This window comes from Oncorhynchus mykiss, chromosome 17, assembly GCF_057628025.1.
Source record: "Oncorhynchus mykiss isolate SJ-2025 chromosome 17, ASM5762802v1, whole genome shotgun sequence".
Classification (NCBI taxonomy): domain Eukaryota; kingdom Metazoa; phylum Chordata; class Actinopteri; order Salmoniformes; family Salmonidae; genus Oncorhynchus; species Oncorhynchus mykiss.
In genome coordinates this window covers 76,452,978-76,480,937 of record NC_143038.1, presented here as the reverse complement: position 1 = coordinate 76,480,937, position 27,960 = coordinate 76,452,978, and the positions used below count along the sequence as shown (strand labels likewise).

Below are 27,960 nucleotides of genomic sequence, written 5' to 3'. Positions count from 1 at the left end.
CAGAAACACAGAGACAAAAAATGAACCCAGAGGCAGCCAGTTCCCAGGACCTTGTTGCCATGCTGTCCCACCACCAGGAGACTGTCCAACGCCACGAAGCCGCCCTGGTTCAGCAAGAGGCCTTAATGGCTAGACATTCTCATCTTTTGTCGGAGATGCTGACTTCCATAAAGCAGATATCTGATCGACTTACCCCGGCAACAGTTCCCGTCCCAGTACCTCAGATTCACGTACCCATGGCAGTTAACCCCCTGGCTGAACCTCGTCTTCCACCTATCCAACGGTTCTCAGGTGATCCAAGTGCTTGTAAAGGGTTTCTCACCCAATGTTCTCTCTCCTTCGAGCTGCAACCCTCGTCGTTCCCCACCGACCGGTCTAAGATCGCATATATCATCATCCTGCTGTCGGAAAAAGCCCTGGCCTGGGCTACTGCTGTGTGGGATGCCCATAATTCCTGCTGTGCCAGCTACTCTGCCTTTGCTGAGGAATTCAAACAAGTGTTTCAAGGCCCAAGCTGTGGTCCTGACTCAGCCAAACAGCTCCTGACTCTCCACCAAGGTCGGCGCAGCGTGACGGACTATGCCATCCAGTTCCGCACGGTAGCAGCAGCGAGTGGCTGGAACAACGAGGCGCTCACGGTGTGCTTTCTGAAAGGCCTTTCCGACACTATCCAAGATGAACTGGCCACTCGGAAACCACCGGACAATCTCGAGTCCCTGATCAAGTTGGCCTCACGCATTGACCAGCGTCTGAGAGAGAGAGAACTCAACCGTAGACCTCTAGCCCCTATCAGTCCCAGCTCCGAGCCCCCACCTTTATCCTCGCTGGCTCCACCGGAACCCATGCAGATTGGACGTATCTCCCAGGCTGAGAGAGACCGCCGGAGGAGGGAGCGACGCTGTCTATATTGCGGCAAACCGGGCCATTTCCGTTCCACGTGTCCCGGGCTCCAGGGAAACGCTCTGTCCCGTACAGACCGGGGGGAACTGTAACGGGAAACATAACCTCCTCCCATCCGTCCAACTCCCGTCTGCTCATTCCAGTCACCCTTTCCTGGGACAACCACAAGCTTCACCTTCAAGCCTTGGTAGACTCTGGAGCCGCAGGTAACTTCATGGATGGTGTCTGGGCGAAGGAGAATGGCGTTCCCTCTGAACCTCTAAGTGACCCCATGAGGGTTACTACATTGGATGGAAGCCCTTTGGGATCTGGTCTTGTCACTCATGTCACTACCTCCTTGCGACTTTCAGTTTCACAACACCAGGAATTGATGAACTTTCATTTGATCTCCTGTTCCGAGTTCCCTCTCGTCCTTGGATACCCCTGGCTTCACAGCCATAACCCTCACATCGACTGGTCTGTGGGCACTATCAAGCAGTGGGGTCCTACGTGCCAAGCTACTTGTATTTTCTCGAATTCCCCGAGTTCTACTCCCGAGTCTTTAGAATCCATCGACCTGACCCGAGTTCCCGTGTGTTACCATGACCTCAAACTGGTATTTAGCTAACAGAGGGCCACCATGCTACCACCCCATAGACCTTATGATTGCCCCATCGAACTGTTTCCGGGCACTTGCCCCCCCAGGGGTCGGATCTTTTCCCTATCTTCACCCGAACGAGCTGCTATGGATACCTACATCAAGGACGCTCTGGAAGCAGGCCTCATGCGTCCATCCACCTCCCCGGCGGGAGCAGGGTTTTTCTTTGTGGCCAAGAAAGACGGTGGATTACGTCCTTGCATCGACTACCGGGGACTCAATGCCATAACCGTCCGTAACCGTTACCCGCTACCCCTTATGGCCACAGCCTTCGAGCTGCTACAGGAAGCAGTTGTTTTCACTAAGCTTGACCCGCGGAACGCATACCATCTAGTGCGGATCAGACCTGGTGACGAGTGGAAGACCGCTTTCAACACGCCTACTGGTCACTATGAATACTTGGTGATGCCCTTCGGCCTGACCAACGCCCCAGCGGTGTTCCAAGCGCTCATAAACGATGTGCTTAGGGATATGCTTAACATATTTGTGTTTGTTTACTTGGATGACATCCTCATCTTTTCGAGCTCTCTTCAAGAACACACAAAGCATGTCAGACAAGTACTCAAACGCCTCCTAGACAGCCATCTGTACGTTAAGCCGGAAAAATGTGAATTCCATTCATCCCGAGTACAATTCCTGGGATTTGTAGTGGAACCCGGTCGAGTCCAGATGGACCCCAGGAAGGTAGGGGCGGTAGCGGATTGGCCCACCCCCAAATCCGTTAAGGAAGTTCAGCGTTTCCTGGGCTTCACAAACTTTTACCGCAAGTTCATCAAGAACTCACTCCGGAGACCCGGGTTCGTAACCGGGTCCTGACAATAAGAATTTGTTCTTAACTGACTTGCATAGTTAAAAAAATGTATAAAATACTAGGTACAATACTACCAGGTCTATATCCTGACTCTACTACCAGGTCTATATCCTGACTCTACTACCAGGTCTATATCCTGACTCTACTACCAGGTCTATATCCTGACTCTACTACCAGGTCTATATCCTGACTCTACTACCAGGTCTATATCCTGACTACTACCAGGTCTATATCCTGACTACTACCAGGTCTATATCCTGACTCTACTACCAGGTCTATATCCTGACTCTACTACCAGGTCTATATCCTGACTCTACTACCAGGTCTATGTCCTGACTCTACTACCAGGTCTATGTCCTGACTCTACTACCAGGTCTATATCCTGACTCTACTTCCAGGTCTATATCCTGACTCTACTACCAGGTCTATGTCCTGACTCTACTACCAGGTCTATGTCCTGACTCTACTACCAGGTTTATATCCTGACTCTACTACCAGGTCTATGTCCTGACTCTACTACCAGGTCTATGTCCTGACTCTACGACAGACAGAGGCAGAGAGAGGAGAGCGAGAGAGGTGAAATGTGTGTGCATGGCGTTTCTCGGCTCTACCTATCACTGCAGGGAATGTTCCCCACGGCTATGAGCAAAGGAGCCTCTCGGCATGCGGCGCTGTGTGTGTGTGTGATGCTCTGGTGCTGTGTGTGTGTTTTTGTGTGACGCTGTGAGACATCAATGAGCTTCTCTCCTCTCACACAGAGGGAGACAATTAAAACAGAATGCTTAATAAGTGTATATATAGCTGTAGTCTGTTCTGCTTGGAACCCAGGCGGACATTCTAAGGTTCTAAAACTCTCCCTCCCTCCCCCTCTCTCACTCTCTCCCTTCCCCCTCCTCTCTCTATCCCTCACCCTCTCCTTCTCTCTCTCTCGCTCTCTCCTTTCCTCCCCCTTCTCTCTCCCTCCCCTCTCTCTCTCCCCCCTCCCTCTCTCTCTGTCTTCCTCCCCCTCTCTCTCCTTCCACCTCTCTCTCCTTCACTCCCCCTTCTCTCTCCCTTCCCCCTCCTCTCTCTATCCCTCACCCTCTCCTTCTCTCTCTCTCTCGCTCTCTCCTTTCCTCCCCTTCTCTCTCTCCCCACTCCCCCTCTCTCTGTCTTCCTCCCCCCTCTCTCAAGAGTTCCTTAAACATTCAAATACATTTGAGAATACAATCACATGTTCATATATAACACAGTGTTACAGATATAGTAGTGACCTGATAAATACTATGACAGTCTGACCTGATAAATACTATGACAGTCTGACCTGATAGATACTATGACAGTCTGACCTGATAAATACTATGACAGTCTGACCTGATAGATACTATGACAGTCTGACCTGATAAATACTATGACAGTCTGACCTGATACATACTATGACAGTCTGACCAGATAGATACTATGACAGTCTGACCAGATAGATACTATGACAGTCTGACCTGATAAATACTATGACAGTCTGACCTGATACATACTATGACAGTCTGACCTGATAAATACTATGACAGTCTGACCTGATAAATACTATGACAGTCTGACCTGATAGATACTATGACAGTCTGACCTGATAAATACTATGACAGTCTGACCTGATAAATACTATGACAGTCTGACCTGATAAATACTATGACAGTATGACTAGATAAATACTATGACAGTCTGATCTGATAAATACTATGACAGTCTGACCTGATAAATACTATGACAGTCTGACCTGATAAATACTATGACAGTCTGACCTGATAGATACTATGACAGTCTGACCTGATAAATACTATGACAGTCTGACCTGATAAATACTATGACAGTCTGACCAGATAGATACTATGACAGTCTGACCAGATACATACTATGACAGTCTGACCAGATACATACTATGACAGTCTGACCAGATAGATACTATGACAGTCTGACCTGATAAATACTATGACAGTCTGACCTGATAAATACTATGACAGTCTGATCTGATAAATACTATGACAGTCTGACCTGATAAATACTATGACAGTCTGATCTGATAAATACTATGACAGTCTGACCTGATAAATACTATGACAGTCTGACCAGATAGATACTATGACAGTCTGACCAGATAGATACTATGACAGTCTGACCTGATAAATACTATGACAGTCTGACCAGATAAATACTATGACAGTCTGACCTGATAAATACTATGGCAGTCTGACCAGATAGATACTATGACAGTCTGACCAGATAAATACTATGACAGTCTGACCTGATAAATACTATGGCAGTCTGACCAGATAAATACTATGACAGTCTGACCTGATAAATACTATGGCAGTCTGACCTGATAAATACTATGGCAGTCTGACCAGATAGATTCTATGACAGTCTGACCAGATAAATACTATGACAGTCTGACCAGATAAATACTATGACAGTCTGGCCTGATAAATACTATGACAGTCTGACCTGATAAATACTATGACAGTCTGGCCTGATAAATACTATGACAGTCTGACCAGATAAATACTATGACAGTCTGACCTGATAAATACTATGACAGTCTGACCTGATAAATACTATGACAGTCTGACCTGATAAATACTATGACAGTCTGACCTGATAAATACTATGACAGTCTGACCTGATAAATACTATGACAGTCTGACCTGATAAATACTATGACAGTCTGACCTGATAAATACTATGACAGTCTGACCTGATAAATACTATGACAGTCTGACCAGATAAATACTATGACAGTCTGACCAGATAAATACTATGACAGTCTGACCTGATAAATACTATGACAGTCTGACCTGATAAATACTATGACAGTCTGACCAGATAAATACTATGACAGTCTGACCTGATAGATACTATGACAGTCTGACCTGATAAATACTATGACAGTCTGACCTGATAAATACTATGACAGTCTGACCAGATAAATACTATGACAGTCTGACCAGATAAATACTATGACAGTCTGACCAGATAGATTGGTTCCTTCATCTACCATAGTCCTGCACAACATTCCAATGTATTATATTTAAATAGTTATAAAGTATTGTATGAATGTATTTATTTATTATTTATTGCTCTAAATCCAAATTTTATTTTGCCTATTTCTCTTTTCTGTCTGGATAACACATACAGTGGGGCAAAAAAGTATTTAGTCAGCCACCAATTGTGCAAGTTCTCCCACTTAAAAAGATGAGAGAGGCCTGTAGATGGTGGACAATCTATTCCTAGTATTTACTGAATGTCTGGCTCTTACCAACTGAATACCGTTGTGAGTAGATTTAGTCCGTTTTAAATGGTCTACATTGTGAAATAAAATTAGCATGTTTTTTTTCAATTATCTTGTTGATTGATGACCAACCAAGAACAATTCGCACGACTGCAACAGAAGAACCATATCTCCATCTTAAAACAATCATTGCTGCTTTGTTCTGTGCATTCTGCAGCCTCCTAACTTCACTAGATGATGCATTTCCCCAGACCACAGAACAGTAGTTCACCTGACTCTCAATTAATGCTTGTGTTATTTGCTGAAGAATCTTTCCCGGTAAATATTTAAGCTATCCGTCTGATTATGCATGCAGTTTTGATTATTTTCTTACATAGATGAGTTATTTGAGACGACCATGATAAGCAGTTGTCTAGCTGCACTCCCAGTAGTTTGGTTTCTGCCACTTCCTCAATCTTCCTCAATTCCTCACTTCCTACCCCCCAAATGCATCCCATGTTGTGTTGGCCTTTTCCTGGTGGAACAAACCAACACAACCTTGGTTTTCCTAGCGTTGAAAACGACTTTGTTCTGGCAAACCCACTCCCTGATATTTGCCAGATCTACATGTAAAAGCTTGCTGTTCCTTTTGAACCGATTGTATAAATTGTAGAGTATCAACTGCAAATATAGTAGCATGAGCCTCGTATAAGGCAAAAGGAAGGTTGTTGGTATACAGTACCAGTCAAATGTTTGGACACACCGACTCATTCAAGGGTTTTTCTTTATTTGTACTGTATTCTACATGTAGAATAAGAGTGAAGACATCAAAACTATGAAATAACACATTATGGAATCATGTAGTAACCGAAAAAGGGTGGCTACTTCAAAGTAGGCACCCTTTGCCTTGATAACAGCTTTGCACACTCTTGACATTCTCTCAACCAGCTTCATGAGGTAGTCACCTGGAATGCATTTAAATTAACAGAAGTGACTTATGATAGTCCTATTTTGTAAAAGACCAAGTCCATATTATGGCAAGAACAGCTCAAATAAGCAAAGTGAAAGGACAGTCCATCATTATTTTAAGACATGAAGGTCAGTCAACTTGGAAAATGTCAAGAACTTTGAAAGTTTCTTCAAGTGCAGTCCTCAAAAACCATCAAACGCTATGATGAAACCGGAAAGGAAGACCCAGAGTTCCCTCTGCTGCAGAGGATAAGTTCATTAGAGTTACCAGCCTCAGAAACTGCAGCCCAAATAAACGCTTCACAGAGTTCAAGTAACAAGACACATGATTGGTCAACTATTGGCAAGAGTAATGGGTTCTTTGCGGTCTTTTGGGATTTGACACAGTTTAACATGTGTGCCCCTGTTCCAGTGACCAATTAGATGTAGTTCAGTGGAGCTGTAATCTGGGGAGTCTTGTCTTACTCCATTAGATCACAACCTGTAGATTTACCATTGGATACTGACTTCAAGGTTTAAAACCTCTTCTGACATCCATTTCTAGACTGAAAGGGCAGGTGTTTTTACTCATAAAATGATCATCAATCCATTGGACAGTAGCTTGTTTGGAATAATGGGTGTTTACATTATCTCTCAGTAAATGAGTTTTGCTTTGTAAAAAAATATGATTGTTAATATCAGCTGGTTCTGTTATTGTTCTCCTGTCAACCTCCACACTAGATGGGTATGATGACCAAGTTAGCCCATCACTATATTCCAGACTTTTTTTTATTTATCTTTACAATCAATGAGCAATTCAATAAGGCCTGATTTAAATCATCCTTTCGATAAATCCCAGGGTTCATCAGCCAAATCCATCAGACATTTCTCTTCACCACAATTCTTGGGGGGGGGGGGGGGGGGGTTGTTTGGAACCTTGGTGTTCATGGTTACGGTAATAATATTATGGTTTGTCCAGCCCACTGGCATTGACCAGGTCTTTGATCAATGGTATATTACAGAAGATCAGATCCATGTCTGAATGGTGACCCAATTGTGTCTGAATGGTGACCCAATGGTGTCTGAATGGTGACCCAATGGTGTCTGAATGGTGACCCAATGGTGTCTGAATGGTGACCCAGTGGTGTCTGAATGGTGACCCAATGGTGTCTGAATGGTGACCCAATGGTGTCTGAATGGTGACCCAGTGGTGTCTGAATGGTGACCCAGTGGTGTCTGAATGGTGACCCAATGGTGTCTGAATGGTGACCCAATGGTGTCTGAATGGTGACCCAATGGTGTCTGAATGGTGACCCAGTGGTGTCTGAATGGTGACCCAGTGGTGTCTGAATGGTGACCCAATGGTGTCTGAATGGTGACCCAACTTATTTGATGATCTAGGAGTGTCATTGTTTCAGACCACAGCTCTCAGCTTATCTCAATAATTTAACAGAGGTGGAAAAAGTACCCAATTGTCATACTTGAGTAAAAGTAAAGATACCTTAATAGAAAATGACTCAAGTAAAGTGAAAGTCACCCAGTAAAATACTACTTGAGAAAAGTCTAAAAGTATTTGGTTTGGTTTGGTTGATAATTGGACTTGTCAAAATGTTAATGAGTACTTTTGGGTGTCATGGAAAATGTATTGAGTAAAAATAAGTACATTATTTTTATAGTTGCCAAAAATATAAATAACAAAGTTAATTACATATACCCCCTCCAATAAACGACTTAAGTACTATTTAAAGTATTTTTACTAAAGTACTATTTTAAAGTATTTTTTACTAAAGTACTTTACACCACTGTAATTTAGTTATATTTGAATTATTCTGATATATAATCACTCAAGATAAATAGATCTCTGTTACTATCTGTGGTCAAACCCAATGCACAAGACACCTTAGAGCCAATATGGCTGCCTGGTGAACCAGATGTACTTGAGCCCATAGTGACATACATTAAGGTCATCCCGCCTCTTTAAACGTTTTTTCCTTCTGAATGTACAACACTACACCACCACCATTATCTATGTCCCTTCTAATTAGACTATATCAACGCATGTTCATTTTGCCCATCATTAATGGATTCATACAAAATGCGTTTCGGGTTTAAAGCTAAAATATGAATAATGTTATTTATGTTGACCAAGTTAATAACCTCATGTATTTTATTAGGAAGGCTACATCCCATTAACCTGAGCTATATGCAACCCACTCCTTGTCAAGAGGAGATCAATAGAGCACGCATTGGTTAGAGTTGAAGTGTGTGTATTGGTTAGAGTTGAAGTGTGTGTATTGGTTAGAGTTGAAGTGTGTGTATTGGTTAGAGTTGAAGTGTGTGTATTGGTTATAGTTGAAGTGTGTGTATTGGTTATAGTTGAAGTGTGTGTATTGGTTATAGTTGAAGTGTGTGTATTGGTTATAGTTGAAGTGTGTGTATTGGTTATAGTTGAAGTGTGTGTATTGGTTAGAGTTGAAGTGTGTGTATTGGTTAGAGTTGGTGTGTATTGGTTAGAGTTGGTGTGTATTGGTTAGAGTTGAAGTGTGTGTATTGGTTAGAGTTGAAGTGTGTGTATTGGTTAGAGTTGAAGTGTGTGTATTGGTTATAGTTGAAGTGTGTGTATTGGTTAGAGTTGAAGTGTGTGTATTGGTTAGAGTTGAAGTGTGTGTATTGGTTAGAGTTGGTGTGTATTGGTTAGAGTTGAAGTGTGTGTATTGGTTAGAGTTGAAGTGTGTGTATTGGTTAGAGTTGAAGTGTGTGTATTGTTCATAGTTGAAGTGTGTGTATTGGTTATAGTGGCAGTTATGATAGTATAATCTGTTGTGCTCATGTAGTCATTCTATTTTATGACCCGTTGGGCAGTATTAATCACTACAGTCTCATCTCATAATAACACTGTTAGTTAATCACTACAGTCTGATGTCTCTCATAATAACACCGTTAGTTAATCACTACAGTCTGATTGATGTCTCTCATAATAACACTGTTAGTTAATCACTACAGTCTGATTGATGTCTCTCATAATAACACCGTTAGTTAATCACTACAGTCTGATGTCTCTCATAATAACACCGTTAGTTAATCACTACAGTCTGATGTCTCTCATAATAACACTGTTAGTTAATCACTACAGTCTGATTGATGTCTCTCATAATAACACCGTTAGTTAATCACTACAGTCTGATTGATGTCTCTCATAATAACACTGTTAGTTAATCACTACAGTCTGATTGATGTCTCTCATAATAACACTGTTAGTTAATCACTACAGTCTGATTGATGTCTCTCATAATAACACTGTTAGTTAATCACTACAGTCTGATTGATGTCTCTCATAATAACACTGTTAGTTAATCACTACAGTCTGATGTCTCTCATAATAACACTGTTAGTTAATCACTACAGTCTGATTGATGTCTCTCATAATAACACCGTTAGTTAATCACTACAGTCTGATGTCTCTCATAATAACACTGTTAGTTAATCACTACAGTCTGATGGTTCTCATAATAACACTGCCAAATAGACAGAGAATGAAAGGGAGACTAAGGGGGAGAGAGGAATATATGGAGATAGAGGCAGACCAGGAAGTTAATTATTCAAAGAATTTAATACAAATGTTTAATTATTAAACCCAGAGGAAAACAAGAACTCATTACCAATTAAATTGGTGTCATTAAGCAGTAACACATTATTACTAATACTACTATTGCTATTATTATTATTATTACTACCATTATAATAATAATTCTTATTATGTTATTGGTACTCCAAATAGTAGTGGTATGTTAGTAGGTGTGATGGTAACAGTAGTAGTTTAATGATGGGGTGATGGTGGTGGTAGCAGTAGTAGTAGTAGTAGTAATGTTGATGGTGGTTGTAGTACTGATGTAGGTGTGAAGTTGACAGTTAGTTATAGTTATAGTAGGTAGAGATATTACAGGTATAATTGATACTAGTGGAAATGGTGGTAGAGATATTAGAGGTATAAATACTACTAGTGGTAATGGTGGTAGAGATATTACAGGTATAAATACTACTAGTGGTAATGGTAGTAGGTAGAGATATTAGAGGTAGTAATACTACTAGTGCTAATGGTGGTGGTAGAGATATTAGAGGTAGTAATACTACCAGTGGTAATGGTAGTAGAGATATTAGAGGTAGTAATACTACTAGTGGTAATGGTGGTAGAGATATTAGAGGTAGTAATACTACTAGTGGTAAAGGTGGTAGTAGAGATATTAGAGGTAGTAATACTACTAGTGGTAATGGTAGTAGAGATATTAGAGGAAGTAATAATACTAGTGGTAATGGTGGAAGTAGAGATATTAGAGGAATAAATACTACTAGTGGTAATGGTAGAAAAGAGTCGGCCCGAGGATTGAACCCTGTGGCACCCCCATAGAGACTGCCAGAGGACCGGACAACATGCTCTCAGATTTGACACACTGAACTCTGTCTGCAAAGTAGTAGTTGAACCAGGCAAGGCAGTCATTAGAAAAACCGAGGCTACTGAGTCTGCCGATAAGAATATGGTGATTGACAGAGTCGAAAGCCTTGGCAAGGTCGATGAAGACGGCTGCACAGTACTGTCTTTTATCGATGGCGGTTATGATATAGTTTAGTACCTTGAGTGTGGCTGAGGTGCACCCGTGACCGGCTCGGAAAGGGCAGGATGGATATAGGTCTGTAACAGTTTGGGTCCAGGGTGTCTCCCCCTTTGAAGAGGGGGATGACTGCGGCAGCTTTCCAATCCTTGGGGATCTCAGACGATATGAAAGAGAGGTTGAACAGGCTGGTAATAGGGGTTGCAACAATGGCGGCGGATAGTTTCAGAAATAGAGGGTCCAGATTGTCAAGCCCAGCTGATTTGTACAGGTCCAGGTTTTGCAGTTCTTTCAGAACATCTGCTATCTGGATTTGGGTAAAGGAGTACCTGGAGAGGCTTGGGCGAGTAGCTGCGGGGGGGGAGCGGAGCTGTTGGCCGAGGTTGGAGTAGCCAGGCGGAAGGCATGGCCAGCCGTTGAGAAATGCTTGTTGAAGTTTTCGATAATCATGGATTTATTAGTGGTGACCGTGTTACCTAGCCTCAGTGCAGTGGGCAGCTGGGAGGAGGTGCTCTTGTTCTCCATGGACTTTACAGTGTCCCAGAACTTTTTGGAGTTAGAGCTACAGGATGCAAATTTCTGCTTGAAAAAGCTGGCCTTTGCTTTCCTGACTGACTGCGTGTATTGGTTCCTGACTTCCTTGAACAGTTGCATATCGCATATTCGATGCTATTGCAGTCCGCCACAGAATGTTTTTGTGCTGGTCGAGGGCAGTCAGGTCTGGAGTGAACCAAGGGCTGTATCTGTTCTTAGTTCTGCATTTTTTGAACGGAGCATGCTTATCTAAGATGGTGAGGAAGTGACTTTTAAAGAACGACCAGGCATCCTCTACTGACAGGATGAGGTCAATATCCTTCCAGGATACCTGGGCCAGGTCGATTAGAAAGGCCTGCTCGCAGAAGTGTTTAGGGAGCGTTTGACAGTGATTAGGGGTGGTCGTTTGACTGCGGACCCGTAGCGGATACAGGCAATGAGGCAGTCATCGCTGAGATCCTGACTGAAGACAGCGGAGGTGTATTTGGAGGGCCAGTTGGTCAGGATGACATCTATGAGGGTGCCCTTGTTTACAGATTTAGGGTTGTACCTGGTGGGTTCCTTGATGATTTGTGTGAGATTGAGGGCATCTAGCTTAGATTGTAGGACTGCTGGTGTGTTAAGCATATCCCAGTTTAGGTCACCTAACAGAACAAACTCTGAAGCTAGATGGGGAGCGATCAATTCACAAATGGTGTCCAGGGCACAGCTGGGAGCTGAGGGAGGTCGGTAGCAGGCGGCAACAGTGAGAGACTTATTTCTGGAGAGAGTAATTTTTAAAAATAGTAGTTCGAACTGTTTGGGTATGGACCTGGAAAGTATGACATTACTTTGCAGGCTATCTCTGCAGTAGACTGCAACTCCGCCCCCTTTGGCGGTTCTATCTTGATGGAAAATGTTTTAGAATTCAGACACGGTAAGGACATCAGGGTTGGCAGAGTGTGCTAAAACAGTGAGTAAAACAAATTTAGGGAGGAGGCTTCTGATGTTGACATGCATGAAACCAAGGCTTTTTTGATCACAGAAGTCAACAAATGAGGGTGCCTGGGGACATGCAGGGCCTGGGTTTACCTCCACATCACCCGCGGAACAAATGAGGAGTAGTATGAGGGTGCGGCTAAAGGCTATCAAAACTGGTCGCCTAGAGCGTCGGGGACCAAGATTAAAAGGAGCAGATTTCTGGTCATGGTAGAATATATTTAGGGCATAATGCGCAGACAAGGGTATGGTGCTGTGCGGGTACAGGGGAGGTAAGCCCAGGCACTGGGTGATGATAAGATAGATTGTATCTCTGGACATGCTGGTTGTAATGGGTGAGGTCACCGCATGTGTGGGAGGTGGGACAAAGGAGCTATCAGAGGTATGAAGAGTGGAACTAGGGGCTCCATTGTAAACTAAAACAATGATAACTAACCTGCACAACAGTATACAAGGCATATTGACATTTGAGAGAGACATACAGCGAGGCATAAAGTAATCGCAGGTGTTGATTGGGAGAGCTAGCTAAAACAACAGGTGAGACAACAACAGCTAATCAGCTAACACAACAACAGCAGGTAAAATGGCGATGACTAGGCAGAGAGGGTCGGATTAACTACACACAGAGCCTGAGTGCAGCTGGGGCCGACAGATAAAAAATAAATAAACAGAATGGAGTACCGTGATTAATGGACAGTCCAGCAGGCATCAGCTACAGTGGGGCAAAAAAGTATTTAGTCAGCCACCAATTGTGCAAGTTCTCCCACTTAAAAAGATGAGAGAGGCCTGTACGAAGGCACAGCGGATGGAGTATTCGTCGGCAGACCAGTCGTGGTGGTGCGGCGGGGCGCCGTGTCGACAGAGAATCCAAGCCAGATGGCGAAAGAGGTATTGTAGAATTTAGTTTGCTAGCCGGGAGATGCGCCTGGCTCACGGCTAACTGGTGCTAGCTTCGTGGCAGTGGCGTTAGCCACTATAGCCAATCGGTAGCAGCGGTGAACCATTGCCAAGGTCCAGAGTTTACAGCAAGGATCCGGTATTGAGTATTGGGCTCTAGTCGTATATGAGTGTGGTTCGGGTGAACAGCTGAGTAGGCCGGGAGGTGGACCTCTTCAGTATTGGATGCCACGGTGAGTGCAAGCTAGCTGTGAAGATCAGAAGTAGTGGTCCAGGGATTACGGCAGGAATCCGGCGTTGTTGTGGAGAGACAGTCCGATACTGGTAGACTGGCGAGTATTATCCAGGCTAAGACAGGGCTGGTATCTGTGCAGAGGGTAAAAGCCGCTAGCAGTGGCTAACAATGACTAAATAGCTTGTAGCTAATTAGGTGGTTAGCTTCTGGAGGTTCTTGAATGTGTTCTAAAAATAAAATAAAAAAAATAATAATAATAGCGATACCGTATCACATTTGGTGAGGAAGGTTACCGGAAGGTATAATCGAATTAAAAATCGAAAAGAGATTGAAAATAAAGTTGAAATATATATATACAAAAAAATGCGAAAAATACGAAGTACACGAGACACGAACAAAACACGTCTTCACTGCTACGCCATCTTGGAATAATATACGACATGCAAGTTAGACATAGTTAGACAAGTCATTTCCTTGTTCTGGGGCTTTATAAGGGTTATAACAGTAGTATATCTAACGACCAGAAAAAAGAAAAAAAAACACTAGTAGCATGTCTACCTCTAATATCTCTACTACCATTACCACTAGTAGTATTACTACCTCTAATATCTCTACTACCATTACCACTAGTAGCATGTCTACCTCTAATATCTCTACCATTACCACTAGTAGCATGTCTACCTCTAATATCTCTACTACCATTACCACTAGTAGTATTACTACCTCTAATATCTCTACTACCATTACCACTAGTAGCATGTCTACCTCTAATATCTCTACCATTACCACTAGTAGCATGTCTACCTCTAATATCTCTACTACCATTACCACTAGTAGTATTACTACCTCTAATATCTCTACTACCATTACCACTAGTAGCATGTCTACCTCTAATATCTCTACCATTACCACTAGTAGCATGTCTACCTCTAATATCTCTACCATTACCACTAGTAGCATGTCTACCTCTAATATCTCTACCATTACCACTAGTAGCATGTCTACCTCTAATATCTCTACCATTACCACTAGTAGCATGTCTACCTCTAATATCTCTACCATTACCACTAGTAGCATGTCTACCTCTAATATCTCTACTACCATTACCACTAGTAGCATTTACACCTCTAATATCTCTACCATTACCACTAGTAGCATTTACACCTCTAATATCTCTACCATTACCACTAGTAGCATGTCTACCTCTAATATCTCTACCATTACCACTAGTAGCATGTCTACCTCTAATATCTCTACCATTACCACTAGTAGCATGTCTACCTCTAATATCTCTACTACCATTACCACTAGTAGCATGTCTACCTCTAATATCTCTACTACCATTACCACTAGTAGTATTACTACCTCTAATATCTCTACTACCATTACCACTAGTAGCATTTACACCTCTAATATCTCTACCATTACCACTAGTAGCATGTCTACCTCTAATATCTCTACCATTACCACTAGTAGCATGTCTACCTCTAATATCTCTACCATTACCACTAGTAGTATTACTACCTCTAATATCTCTACCATTACCACTAGTAGCATGTCTACCTCTAATATCTCTACTACCATTACCACTAGTAGCATGTCTACCTCTAATATCTCTACTACCATTACCACTAGTAGTATTACTACCTCTAATATCTCTACTACCATTACCACTAGTAGCATTTACACCTCTAATATCTCTACCATTACCACTAGTAGCATGTCTACCTCTAATATCTCTACCATTACCACTAGTAGCATGTCTACCTCTAATATCTCTACCATTACCACTAGTAGCATTTACACCTCTAATATCTCTACCATTACCACTAGTAGCATGTCTACCTCTAATATCTCTACCATTACCACTAGTAGCATGTCTACCTCTAATATCTCTACTACCATTACCACTAGTAGTATTACTACCTCTAATATCTCTACTACCATTACCACTAGTAGCATTTACACCTCTAATATCTCTACCATTACCACTAGTAGCATGTCTACCTCTAATATCTCTACCATTACCACTAGTAGCATGTCTACCTCTAATATCTCTACTACCATTACCACTAGTAGCATTTACACCTCTAATATCTCTACTACCATTACCACTAGTAGCATGTCTACCTCTAATATCTCTACCATTACCACTAGTAGCATTTACACCTCTAATATCTCTACCATTACCACTAGTAGCATGTCTACCTCTAATATCTCTACCATTACCACTAGTAGCATGTCTACCTCTAATATCTCTACTACCATTACCACTAGTAGCATGTCTACCTCTAATATCTCTACTACCATTACCACTAGTAGTATTACTACCTCTAATATCTCTACTACCATTACCACTAGTAGCATTTACACCTCTAATATCTCTACCATTAGCACTAGTAGCATGTCTACCTCTAATATCTCTACCATTACCACTAGTAGCATGTCTACCTCTAATATCTCTACTACCATTACCACTAGTAGCATTTACACCTCTAATATCTCTACCATTACCACTAGTAGCATGTCTACCTCTAATATCTCTACTACCACCATTACCACTTGTAGTATTACTACCTCTAATATCTCTACTACTACCATTACCACTAGTAGTATTTATACCTCTAATAGCTCTACTACCATTACCACTAGTAGCATTTATACCTCTAATATCTCTACTACCATTACCACTAGTAGTATTACTACCTCTAATATCTCTACTACCATTACCACTAGTAGTATTACTACCTCTAATATCTCTACTACCATTACCACTAGTAGCATGTCTACCTCTAATATCTCTACCATTACCACTAGTAGCATGTCTACCTCTAATATCTCTACCATTACCACTAGTAGCATGTCTACCTCTAATATCTCTACTACCATTACCACTAGTAGCATGTCTACCTCTAATATCTCTACTACCATTACCACTAGTAGTATTACTACCTCTAATATCTCTACTACCATTACCACTAGTAGCATTTACACCTCTAATATCTCTACCATTACCACTAGTAGCATGTCTACCTCTAATATCTCTACCATTACCACTAGTAGCATGTCTACCTCTAATATCTCTACTACCATTACCACTAGTAGTATTACTACCTCTAATATCTCTACTACCATTACCACTAGTAGCATTTACACCTCTAATATCTCTACCATTACCACTAGTAGCATGTCTACCTCTAATATCTCTACTACCATTACCACTAGTAGTATTACTACCTCTAATATCTCTACTACCATTACCACTAGTAGTATTACTACCTCTAATATCTCTACTACCATTACCACTAGTAGCATGTCTACCTCTAATATCTCTACTACTACCATTACCACTAGTAGCATGTCTACCTCTAATATCTCTACTACCATTACCACTAGTAGTATGTCCTGCGCCCCCGACTCCTTGAAGTAGAAATCTTCATCCAAATCAAGGTTAGTGATCCCTGTTCTAATGTTTCATAGGAAACAATGGCGGAAACATTATGTACAAAAAAAGTTCAGATCAGCGCAAATAATCACAGAAACCATCAGGATTGGTCAGGAGAGTAAAAGGTCAGCTATCCATTTCAGCGCCATTCAGCGAGAGAGAGAGAGAGAGAGAGAGAGAGAGAGTGTAAGAGAGGGAAGGAGGGACATAAAGTAGGATGTTTGATGTTTGAACCTGAACAGGTTTAATCAGGTGGTCTTTCCCTCATTTCCTCTATTAAAACACCAAACTAAACGACCAATCAAGATTCTTTCTCACTGCCTTTTCTTTCTCCCAACAGGCTTAACAGGAGATGACCTAGATAAGAGGAAAGAAGTGTATGGGGAAAACCTAATACCTCCGAAGAAGCCAAAGACCTTCCTCCAGTTAGTATGGGAAGCCCTGCAGGACGTGACTCTGATCATCTTGGAGGTGGCTGCCCTGATCTCTCTGGGACTGTCCTTCTATCAGCCTCCGGGAGGGGACAGCGGAGAGTGTGAGTACTGAGGCGCGCACATACGTGGAGACATACGTACGCACACTCCTATTGTGTCAAATCTAAAGGTCATATTTGGTGAATTTCAACTAAGGACTTAACCTGGTTTTACCATGAAGGCCCAGACTTTAGTGTTTCAAATCAAATCAAGTTTTATTGGTCACATGATTAGCAGATGTTATTGGTCACATGGTTAGCAGATGTAATTGGTCACATGGTTAGCAGATGTAATTGGTCACATGGTTAGATGTTAATGGTCACATGGTTGGCAGATGTTAATGGTCACATGGTTAGCAGATGTTATTGGTCACATGGTTAGCAGGTGTTATTGGTCACATGGTTAGCAGATGTGATTGGTCACATGGTTAGCAGATGTTATTGGTGACATGGTTAGCAGATGTGATTGGTCACATGGTTAGCAGATGTGATTGGTCACATGGTTAGCAGATGTTATTGGTCACATGGTTAGCAGATGTTAATGGTCACATGGTTAGCAGATGTTAATGGTCACATGGTTAGCAGATGTTATTGGTCACATGGTTGGCAGATGTTAATGGTCACATGGTTAGCAGATGTTATTGGTCACATGGTTAGCAGGTGTTATTGGTCACATGGTTAGCAGATGTTAATGGTCACATGGTTAGCAGATGTTATTGGTCACATAGTTAGATGTTAATGGTCACATGGTTAGCAGATGTGATTTGTCACATGGTTAGCAGATGTTAATGGTCACATGGTTAGCAGATGTTATTGGTCACATGGTTAGCAGATGTTATTGGTCACATGGTTAGCAGATGTGATTGCGAGTGTAGCGAAATGCTTGCGCTTCTGGAATCTAACAATTTCACAAAAACGACCTAATATACACACATCTAAGTAAAGGAATGGAATAAGAATATATACATTTAAAATATATGGATGAGCGGAATAGGCCAGATGCAATAGATGCTATAAAATACATTATATACATATACGATGAGTAATGCAAGATATGTAAACATTATTAAAGTGACTCCATTTATTAAAGTGGCCAATGATGTCAAGTCTTGTACATAGGCAGCAGCCTCACTGTGTTAGTGATGGCTGTTTAACAGTTCTGATGGCCTTGAGACAGAAGTCATGTTTCAGTCTCACGGTCCCAGCTGGCTGTATGGATGGGGACAGTATGTCCAGAGAGAGCCGTGACATGAAACAGAGTATGTTACAGTCCCTGATGTCTATCTGGAAGGAGATCCTCGCCCTGAGCTTATCTACTTCATTGTCCAGCGACTGAATAGAGACTGAATATTAGCGAGTAATATACTTGGAAGCGGTGGATGGTGTGCACGCCTCCTGCTTCGGACTAAAAGTCCACTCCGAATACCTCTTTTCCGCCGGCGGAGTATTGGAGCAGCCTCTGGGACGAGTTCAATCGCCTTAAAAGATATGAACAATGGATACAATTCAGAAAAGTCGTATTCCTGGTCAAAATGTTGGTGAGTTACCGCCTTCCTGATATCAAAAAATGATTTTCCTGCTGTATGTAATAATGCAAAGAACATTCCGGGCTAATAGCAGTAAAAAAAATCCTGCAAAGTTGCGTAGGAGCCTGAAGCATGTACATCGGCAACATCTTATGAAGAGGAGTCATCTGCTTTCCCCAGCATTTTCTGAGCCAAAACTGACGCACCTTCAACAACACATAACACCTCATATAATTCTGTCCAAAAAAACAAAAGAACATTTCTCTTACCAAGTGGCATATAGGCTATTTATGTGAATTTGACTTAATCCTGCCTAATTGGCGTGCCGGAGCTGGTCGCAATGTTTATGTAGGCTCTAGTGTTATATTTTGGGAACCGTGTTTCCATAACTAGGGATGACACTGAGGACTTGTGAAGAGCAGAATCAACAACCTCTGCATCATCAAGACTGTTGCTTTGTGAGAAGGTGTTAACTGTGTTAGGTGTTAGCCCATGTTCACAATTAGCCATTGTTATATAAATGCATGAAAAATACGTGCGAGCATGTCCACTGAGGCCACGGCCCAGTGAGACTCCAGAGCCGGGCTTTGGAGGTGGAAACAGAACTAAATCAATATCATCATGAAGTGCTTTCAGAGATTAGTCAAGGATTATATCACCTCCACCTCCCCATGTCATCCTAGACCCACTTCCATTTGCTTTTTTTAAAATTTGTATTTTACCTTTATTTAACCAGGCAAGTCAGTTAAGAACAAATTCTTATTTTCAATGACGGCCTAGGAACAGTGGGTTAACTGCCTGTTCAGGGGCAGAACGACAGAGTTGTACCTTGTCAGCTCGGGAGTTTCAACTTGCAACCTTCCGGTTACTAGTCCAACGCTATAACCACTAGGCTACCCTGCCGCCCCAATAGATCCACAGACGATGCAATTGCCATCACACGGCACTCTGCCTTATCCCATCTGGACAAAAGGAAGACCTATCCTAGAATGCTGTTCATTGACTTCAGCACAGCATTCAACACCGTAGTTCCCTCTAAGCTCATCATTAAGCTTGAGGCCCTGGATCTCAACCCTGCCCTGTGCAAATGGGTCCTGTACTTCCCGACTAGCCACCCCATAGGTGGTTAAGGTAGGAAACAACATCTCCACTTCACAGATCCCTTTAATAATGGAACACAGGTCCCTTTAATAATGGAACACAGATCCCTTTAATCATGGAACACAGATCCCTTTAATAATGGAACACAGATCCCTTTAATAATGGAACACAGATCCCTTTAATAATGGAACACAGATCCCTTTAATAATGGAACACAGATCCCTTTAATAATGGAACACAGATCCCTTTAATAATGGAACACAGATCCCTTTAAGAATGGAACACAGATGCCTTTAATAATGGAACACAGATCCCTTTAATAATGGAACACAGATCCCTTTAAGAATGGAACACAGATCCCTTTAATAATGGAACACAGATCCCTTTAGTAATGGAACACAGATCCCTTTAATAATGGAACACAGATCCCTTTAATAATGGAACACAGATCCCTTTAATAATGGAACACAGATCCCTTTAATAATGGAACACAGATCCCTTTAATAATGGAACACAGATCCCTTTAATAATGGAACACAGATGCCTTTAATAATGGAACACAGATCCCTTTAATAATGGAACACAGATCCCTTTAAGAATGGAACACAGATCCCTTTAATAATGGAACACAGATCCCTTTAAGAATGGAACACAGATCCCTTTAATAATGGAACACAGATCCCTTTAATAATGGAACACAGATCCCTTTAGTAATGGAACACAGATCCCTTTAATAATGGAACACAGATGCCTTTAATAATGGAACACAGATCCCTTTAATAATGGAACACAGATCCCTTTAATAATGGAACACAGATCCCTTTAATAATGGAACACAGATCCCTTTAGTAATGGAACACAGATCCCTTTAATAATGGAACACAGATCCCTTTAAGAATGGAACACAGATCCCTTTAATAATGTTGTACTCATTTCATATGTATATACTGCATTCTAGTCAAGTCCATCTTATTTAACTATTGCTGTACTATTCTATGTATTCTACAGATAAACAGTCGTGGCCAAAAGTTGAGATTTATACAAATATACAAATATTATTTTCACAAAGTCTGCTGCCTCAGTATATATGAAGGCAATTTGCATATCCTCCAGAATGTTGTGAAAAGTGATCAGAGGAGTTGCAATAAATTGCAAAGCCCCTCTTTTTCATGAAAATGAACTGAATTCCCCAAAAAACATTTCCACTGCATTTCTGCAGAAGGCTTCAGGTCGTCCAAGAAAGTCCAGCAAGCGCCAGGACCGTCTCCTAAAGTTGATTCAGCTGCGGGATCGGGGCACCAACCAGTACAGAGCTTGCTCAGGAATGTCAGCAGGCAGGTATGAGTGCATCTGTACGCACAGTGAGACAAAGACTTTTGGAGGATGGCCTGGTGTCAAGAAGGGCAGCAAAGAAGCTACTTCTCTCCAGGAAAAACATCAGGGGCAGACTGATATTCTGCAAAAGGTACAGGGATTGGACTGCTGAGGACTGGGGTAAAGTCATTTTCTCTGATGAATCCCCTTTCTGATTGTTTGGAGCATCCGGAAAAAAGCTTGTCTGGAGAAGACAAGGTGAGCGCTACCATCAGTCTTGTGTCATGCCAACAGTAAAGCATCCTGAGACCATTAAAATGTTGGGTTGCTTCTCAGCCAAGGGAGTGGGCTCACTCACAATTTTGCCTAAGAGCACAGCCATGAACAATGAATGGTACCAACACATCCTCCGAGAGCAACTTCTCCCAACCACCCAGGAACAGTTTGGTGACGAACAACACATTGATATTTTGTGTCCATGGCCAGGAAACTTCCCAGACCTTAATCCCATTGAGAACTTGCGGTCAATCCTCAAGAGGCGGGTGGACAAACAAAAACACACAAAGCCTTTGACACGTATGAAATGCTTGTAATTATACTTCAGTATTCCATTGTAACATCTGACAGAAATATCTAAAGACACTGAAGCAGCAAACGTGAAAATTCATATTTGTGTCATTCTCAAAACTTTTGGCCACGACTGTACTACATATTAAATCCACATACTGTCCATAATGACAATACATCCCATCACATACAGTACCAGTCAACAGTTTAGACACACCTACTCATTCAAGGGTTTTTCTTTATTTTTACTATTTTCTACATTGTAGAATACTAGTGAAGACATCAACACTGTGAAATAACACATTATGGAATCATGTTGTAACCAAAAAAGTGTTAAACAAATCAAAATATATTTGAGATTTTAGATTCTTCAAAGGAGCCACCCTTTGCCTTGATGACAGCTTTGCACCCTCTTGGCATTCTCTCAACCAGCTACACCTGGATAGTGTACTATCACTCTGCGCTACAACTCATCCCAAAACATCTCAGTTGGGTTGAGGTCAGGTGATTGTGGAGGCCAGGTCATGTGATCCTATTAGAATAGTTATATGGGACCACCTGGATGGGGCTGTAGAATAGGCCTGCTGGCCAACATTGTACACTATTCATTTTGCCGGGATAGGAGCTGGGTAACACTAGGTTTTTTATTTTGTCACCTAGGGAGGCAGAACGGCCAGGACATGGCCTTCTGGTGAAAACACTTGAGCTGTAATGGAAAAACACTAATTGTGTAGGAGCTCATCACTGCCGTGTTGTCATACTAGCTAAACATGATCCCTTAAGTCTTGTTAACAGGAGTGACTGTGCATTGTGAACTTTTTGGAATGAGAGGTGAGATCCGGGGGAGATCCAGGGGTGAGAGAGAATGGTTTCTGATGGTGAGGGAGGTGAGATCTGGGGGGGGGAGAATAGTTTCTGAGGGGGAGGCGGTGGGAGATCTAAGGGGAGGAGAATGGTTTCTGAGAGGGAGGCGGGGGATATCTGAGGGGGGGGATTAGTTTATGACGGGTGTAATGAAGTGTTCACCAGAGACATAACCTTTAGGTGATGGCGATACCATACATCAGCCCTCTATCTGAGCTGGAAAATGTTCAATGAAGGCACACAGGCTGGCTCACAAATGGCTGTGTAGTGACCATGGGCCTTATGGAACGGGTGCCGTTTGGGATGCATTCACAGCCAATACGCCAGCAGGGTTTGGAGGGGCTACAGAAGCAGCTGAGTAAGTGTTATATAGCTCCATGAAGGCCCTGTAACAGGGTGCTGTAGTGTTGAATAGCTCGATGAAGGCCCTGTTACAGGGTGCTGTAGTGTTACATAGCTCGGTGAAGGCCCTGTTACAGGGTGCAGTAGTGTTATATAGCTCCATGAAGGCCCTGTTACAGGGTGTTACAGTGTTACATAGCTCCATGAAGGCCCTGTTACAGGGTGCTACAGTGTTACATAGCTCCATGAAGGCCCTGTTACAGGATGCTACAGTGTTACATAGCTCCGTGAAGGCCCTGTTACAGGATGCTATAGTGTTACATAGCTCCATGAAGGCCCTGTTACAGGGTGCTGTAGTGTTACATAGCTCGGTGAAGGCCCTGTTACAGGGTGCTACAGTGTTACATAGCTCCATGACGGCCCTGTTACAGGGTGCTGTAGTGTTACATAGCTCGGTGAAGGCCCTGTTACAGGGTGCTGTAGTGTTACATAGCTCCGTGAAGGCCCTGTTACAGGGTGCTACAGTGTTACATAGCTCCGTGAAGGCCCTGTTACAGGGTGCTGTAGTGTTACATAGCTCCGTGAAGGCCCTGTTACAGGGTGCTACAGTGTTACATAGCTCCATGAAGGCCCTGTTACAGGGTGTTACAGTGTTACATAGCTCCATGAAGGCCCTGTTACAGGGTGCTACAGTGTTACATAGCTCCATGAAGGCCCTGTTACAGGGTGCTACAGTGTTACATAGCTCCATGAAGGCCCTGTTACAGGGTGCTACAGTGTTACATAGCTCCGTGAAGGCCCTGTTACAGGGTGCTGTAGTGTTACATAGCTCCGTGAAGGCCCTGTTACAGGGTGCTACAGTGTTACATAGCTCGGTGAAGGCCCTGTTACAGGGTGCTGTAGTGTTACATAGCTCGGTGAAGGCCCTGTTACAGGGTGCTACAGTGTTACATAGCTCCGTGAAGGCCCTGTTACAGGGTGCTGTAGTGTTACATAGCTCGGTGAAGGCCCTGTTACAGGGTGCTACAGTGTTACATAGCTCCGTGAAGGCCCTGTTACAGGGTGCTGTAGTGTTACATAGCTCGGTGAAGGCCCTGTTACAGGGTGCTGTAGTGTTACATAGCTCCGTGAAGGCCCTGTTACAGTGTTACATAGCTCCATGAAGGCCCTGTTACAGTGTTACATAGCTCCATGAAGGCCCTGTTACAGTGTTACATAGCTCCATGAAGGCCCTGTTACTGCCTACATTAATGTGAGAAATGCCAGAAGGCTCATTATTATGTAAATAACTGCGTGTTCTATCTGCAGATAGATAGTCACTGTTCTAGTTGAGTCCAGATAGAACTGCCAGATAGATAGTCACTGTTCTAGTTAAGTCCAGATACAACTGCCAGATAGATAGTCACTGTTCTAGTTGAGTCCAGATAGATTGTCACTGTTCTAGTTGAGTCCAGATAGAACTGCCAGATAGATAGTCACTGTTCTACTTAAGTCCAGATAGAACTGCCAGATAGATACTCACTGTTCTAGTTAAGTCCAGATAGAACTGCCAGATAGTCACTGTTCTAGTTGAGTCCAGATAGAACTGCCAGATAGTCACTGTTCTTGTTGAGTCCAGATAGAACTGCCAGATAGATAGTCACTGTTCTAGTTGAGTCCAGATAGAACTGCCAGATAGATAGCCACTGTTCTAGTTGAGTCCAGATAGATAGTCACTGTTCTAGTTGATACGCACAAAAAGCGTATTTCTCTAAAATAAATTGCAAAAATGTGTTTACATCCCTGTTAGTGAGCATTTCTCCTTTGCAGAGATAATCCATCCACCTGACAGGTGTAGCATATCAAGAAGATGATTTAACAGCATGATCATTACACAGGTGCACCTTGTGCTGGGAACAATAAAAGGACACTCTAAAATGTGCAGTCCCTATGCCACAGATGTCTCAAGTTTTGTGGGAGCGTGCAATTGGCATGCCGACTGCAGGAATGTCCACCAGAGCTGTTGCCAGAGAATTGAATATTAATTTCTCTACCGTAAGCTCCAACATCGTTTTAGAGAATTTGGCAGTATGTCCAAACGGCCTCACAGCCGCAGACCACGTGTAACCACGCCAACCTCCACATCTGGCTTCTTCACCCGTAGGATCATCTGAGAGGGGTCTGAGAGGGGTCTGAGAGGGGGTCTGAGAGCGGTCTGAGAGGGGGTCTGAGAGTGGGTCTGAGAGGGGTCTGAGTGGGGGTCTGAGAGGGGTCTGAGGGGGGGTCTGAGAGGGGATCTGAGAGGGGATCTGAGAGGGGTCTGAGAGGGGGTCTGAGGAGGGTCTGAGAGGGGATCTGAGAGGGGATCTGAGAGTGGTCTGAGAGTGGGTCTGAGAGGGGGTCTGAGAGGTGGTCTGAGAGGGGTCTGAGAGGTGTCTGAGAGGGATCTGAGAGGGGTCTGAGGAGGGTCTGAGAGGGGATCTGAGAGGGGTCTGAGGGGGGGTCTGGGAGGGGGTCTGAGAGGGGTCTGTGGAGGGTCTGAGAGGGGTCTGAGAGGGGGTCTGAGAGGGGGTCTGAGAGGGGGTCTGAGAGGGGTCTGAGAGTGGTCTGAGAGGGGTCTGAGAGGTGTCTGAGAGGGGTCTGAGGGGGGTCTGAGAGGTGTCTGAGAGGGGGTCTGAGAGTGGTCTGAGAGGTGTCTGAGAGGGGGTCTGAGAGGGGGTCTGAGAGGTGTCTGAGAGGGGGGTCTGAGAGGGGTCTGTATTATAATGTTGGGTAGCAAAATTGAAAATATTTGTGGAAATCTGTTGTAGCTCAAGACGTGTACAACATCCACAGTACAATGCTCTCTCTATGGGCTGGCTGGCTAGCTAGGTAGGTAGCTACAAGCATAATACTGAAGACAATATCAGCATGTAAAGTACCTAGTTAGCTGTAAAATCACCTAAACAAACTGCACTTTAGGAGTCTACAACCTCACCATGTTCAATCTGCAGATCGATTTGCCTTACAGAGTTGAGTCTGACATTCGAAACGGCAAATATACTTTTGAGGAGATGGGGAAACGTTGCCCGTGCTGCGTCAATGGGCCACGCGGTGCATTCTGGGCGATTCTGGGACAAGGAGCGCTCTCCTTCAAGGAATGAATGGGAGTCTATTGGGCGCTAGCTCAAAAACCCAACATTAGCACGAATTTCGTCAACAAGAAGTACAACATTACAAACATGTTGTGAGTTGTGAGATAATTAACTTGCTCTCTGCATTTGAAGAAACGTTCAAAGTTCTTGAAATGTTCCGGATTGACAGACCATGTCTTAAAGTAATGATTGACTGTCGTTTCTCTGCTTATTTGAGCTGTCCTTGCCACAATATGGACTTGGTCTTTTACCAAATGGGCTAACTTCTGTATACCACCCCTACCTTGTCACAACTCAACTGATTGGCTCAACACATTAAGAAGGAAAGAAATTCACAAATGAACTTTTAACAATGCACATCTGTTCATTGAAATGCATTCCAGGTGACTACCTCATGAAGCTGGTTGAGAGAATGCCAAAGCTGTCATCAAGGCAAAAGGTGGCTACTTTGAAGAATCTCAAATATAAAAAAATGTTGATTTCATTAACACTTTTTTGGTTACTACATGATTCCATACAGTATGTGTTATTTTATAGTTTTGATGTCTACAATGTAGAACATAGTAAAAATAAAGAAAATCCCTGGAATGAGTAGGTGTGTCCAAACTTTTGACTGGTACTGTACGTGAAAACATGAAAGGACTGGGAATCGATAGGACATCACTCAGGCATGCACAAAAACAATATAACATTCAAAATGAATGAACCTTTCCGCACACGAACATGGTAGCCTATAGTTCAGCCAGATCGGTTATAGTGGTGTCCTATTTTAGTATTGCAAAAACGAGGATGTACTGGTGAGGACAAGGTTCTATCACCACATGGATGAAGGATCTACGCATTATGTAAAAACCCAGACATGGAATAGCAGAACCCTGGACATGGAATAGCAGAACCCTGGACATGGAATAGCAGAACCCTGGACATGGAATAGAAACACCTGGACATGGAATAGCAGAACCCTGGACATGGAATAGAAACACCAGGTCATGGAATAGCAGAACCCGGACATGGAATAGAAACACCTGGACATGGAATAGCAGAACCCCGGACATGGAATAGAAACATCTGGACATGGAATAGAAACACCTGGACATGGAATAGAAACACCAGGTCATGGAATAGAAACACCTGGACATGGAATAGAAACACCTGGACATGGAATAGAAACACCTGGACATGGAATAGAAACACCTGGACATGGAATAGAAACACCTGGACATGGAATAGAAACACCAGGTCATGGAATAGAAACACCTGGACATGGAATAGAAACACCTGGACATGGAATAGAAACACCTGGACATGGAATAGAAACACCAGGTCATGGAATAGAAACACCTGGACATGGAATAGAAACACCTGGACATGGAATAGAAACACCTGGACATGGAATAGAAACACCAGGTCATGGAATAGAAACACCTG

At 42.9% G+C, this 27,960-nt stretch overlaps 1 protein-coding gene and 1 long non-coding RNA gene across 8 annotated transcripts in view; one reads left to right on the top strand and one right to left on the bottom strand.

Annotated features, from left to right (window-relative positions):
• Window positions 1–27,960, bottom strand: part of LOC149976510 (uncharacterized) — a 989,396-nt gene that overhangs the window by 241,757 nt on the left and 719,679 nt on the right. The window lies entirely within an intron of this gene.
• The window catches only part of LOC110504360 (plasma membrane calcium-transporting ATPase 2), a 181,472-nt gene that overhangs the window by 37,033 nt on the left and 116,479 nt on the right, over window positions 1–27,960 (top strand). For all 7 annotated transcript variants that reach the window (XM_090206507.1, XM_090206509.1, XM_090206504.1 and 4 more), the window contains one exon: window positions 17,574–17,768. In XM_090206507.1, coding sequence (XP_090062633.1) covers window positions 17,574–17,768 — 195 coding nt within the window. The remainder of the gene's footprint in view (window positions 1–17,573; window positions 17,769–27,960) is intronic.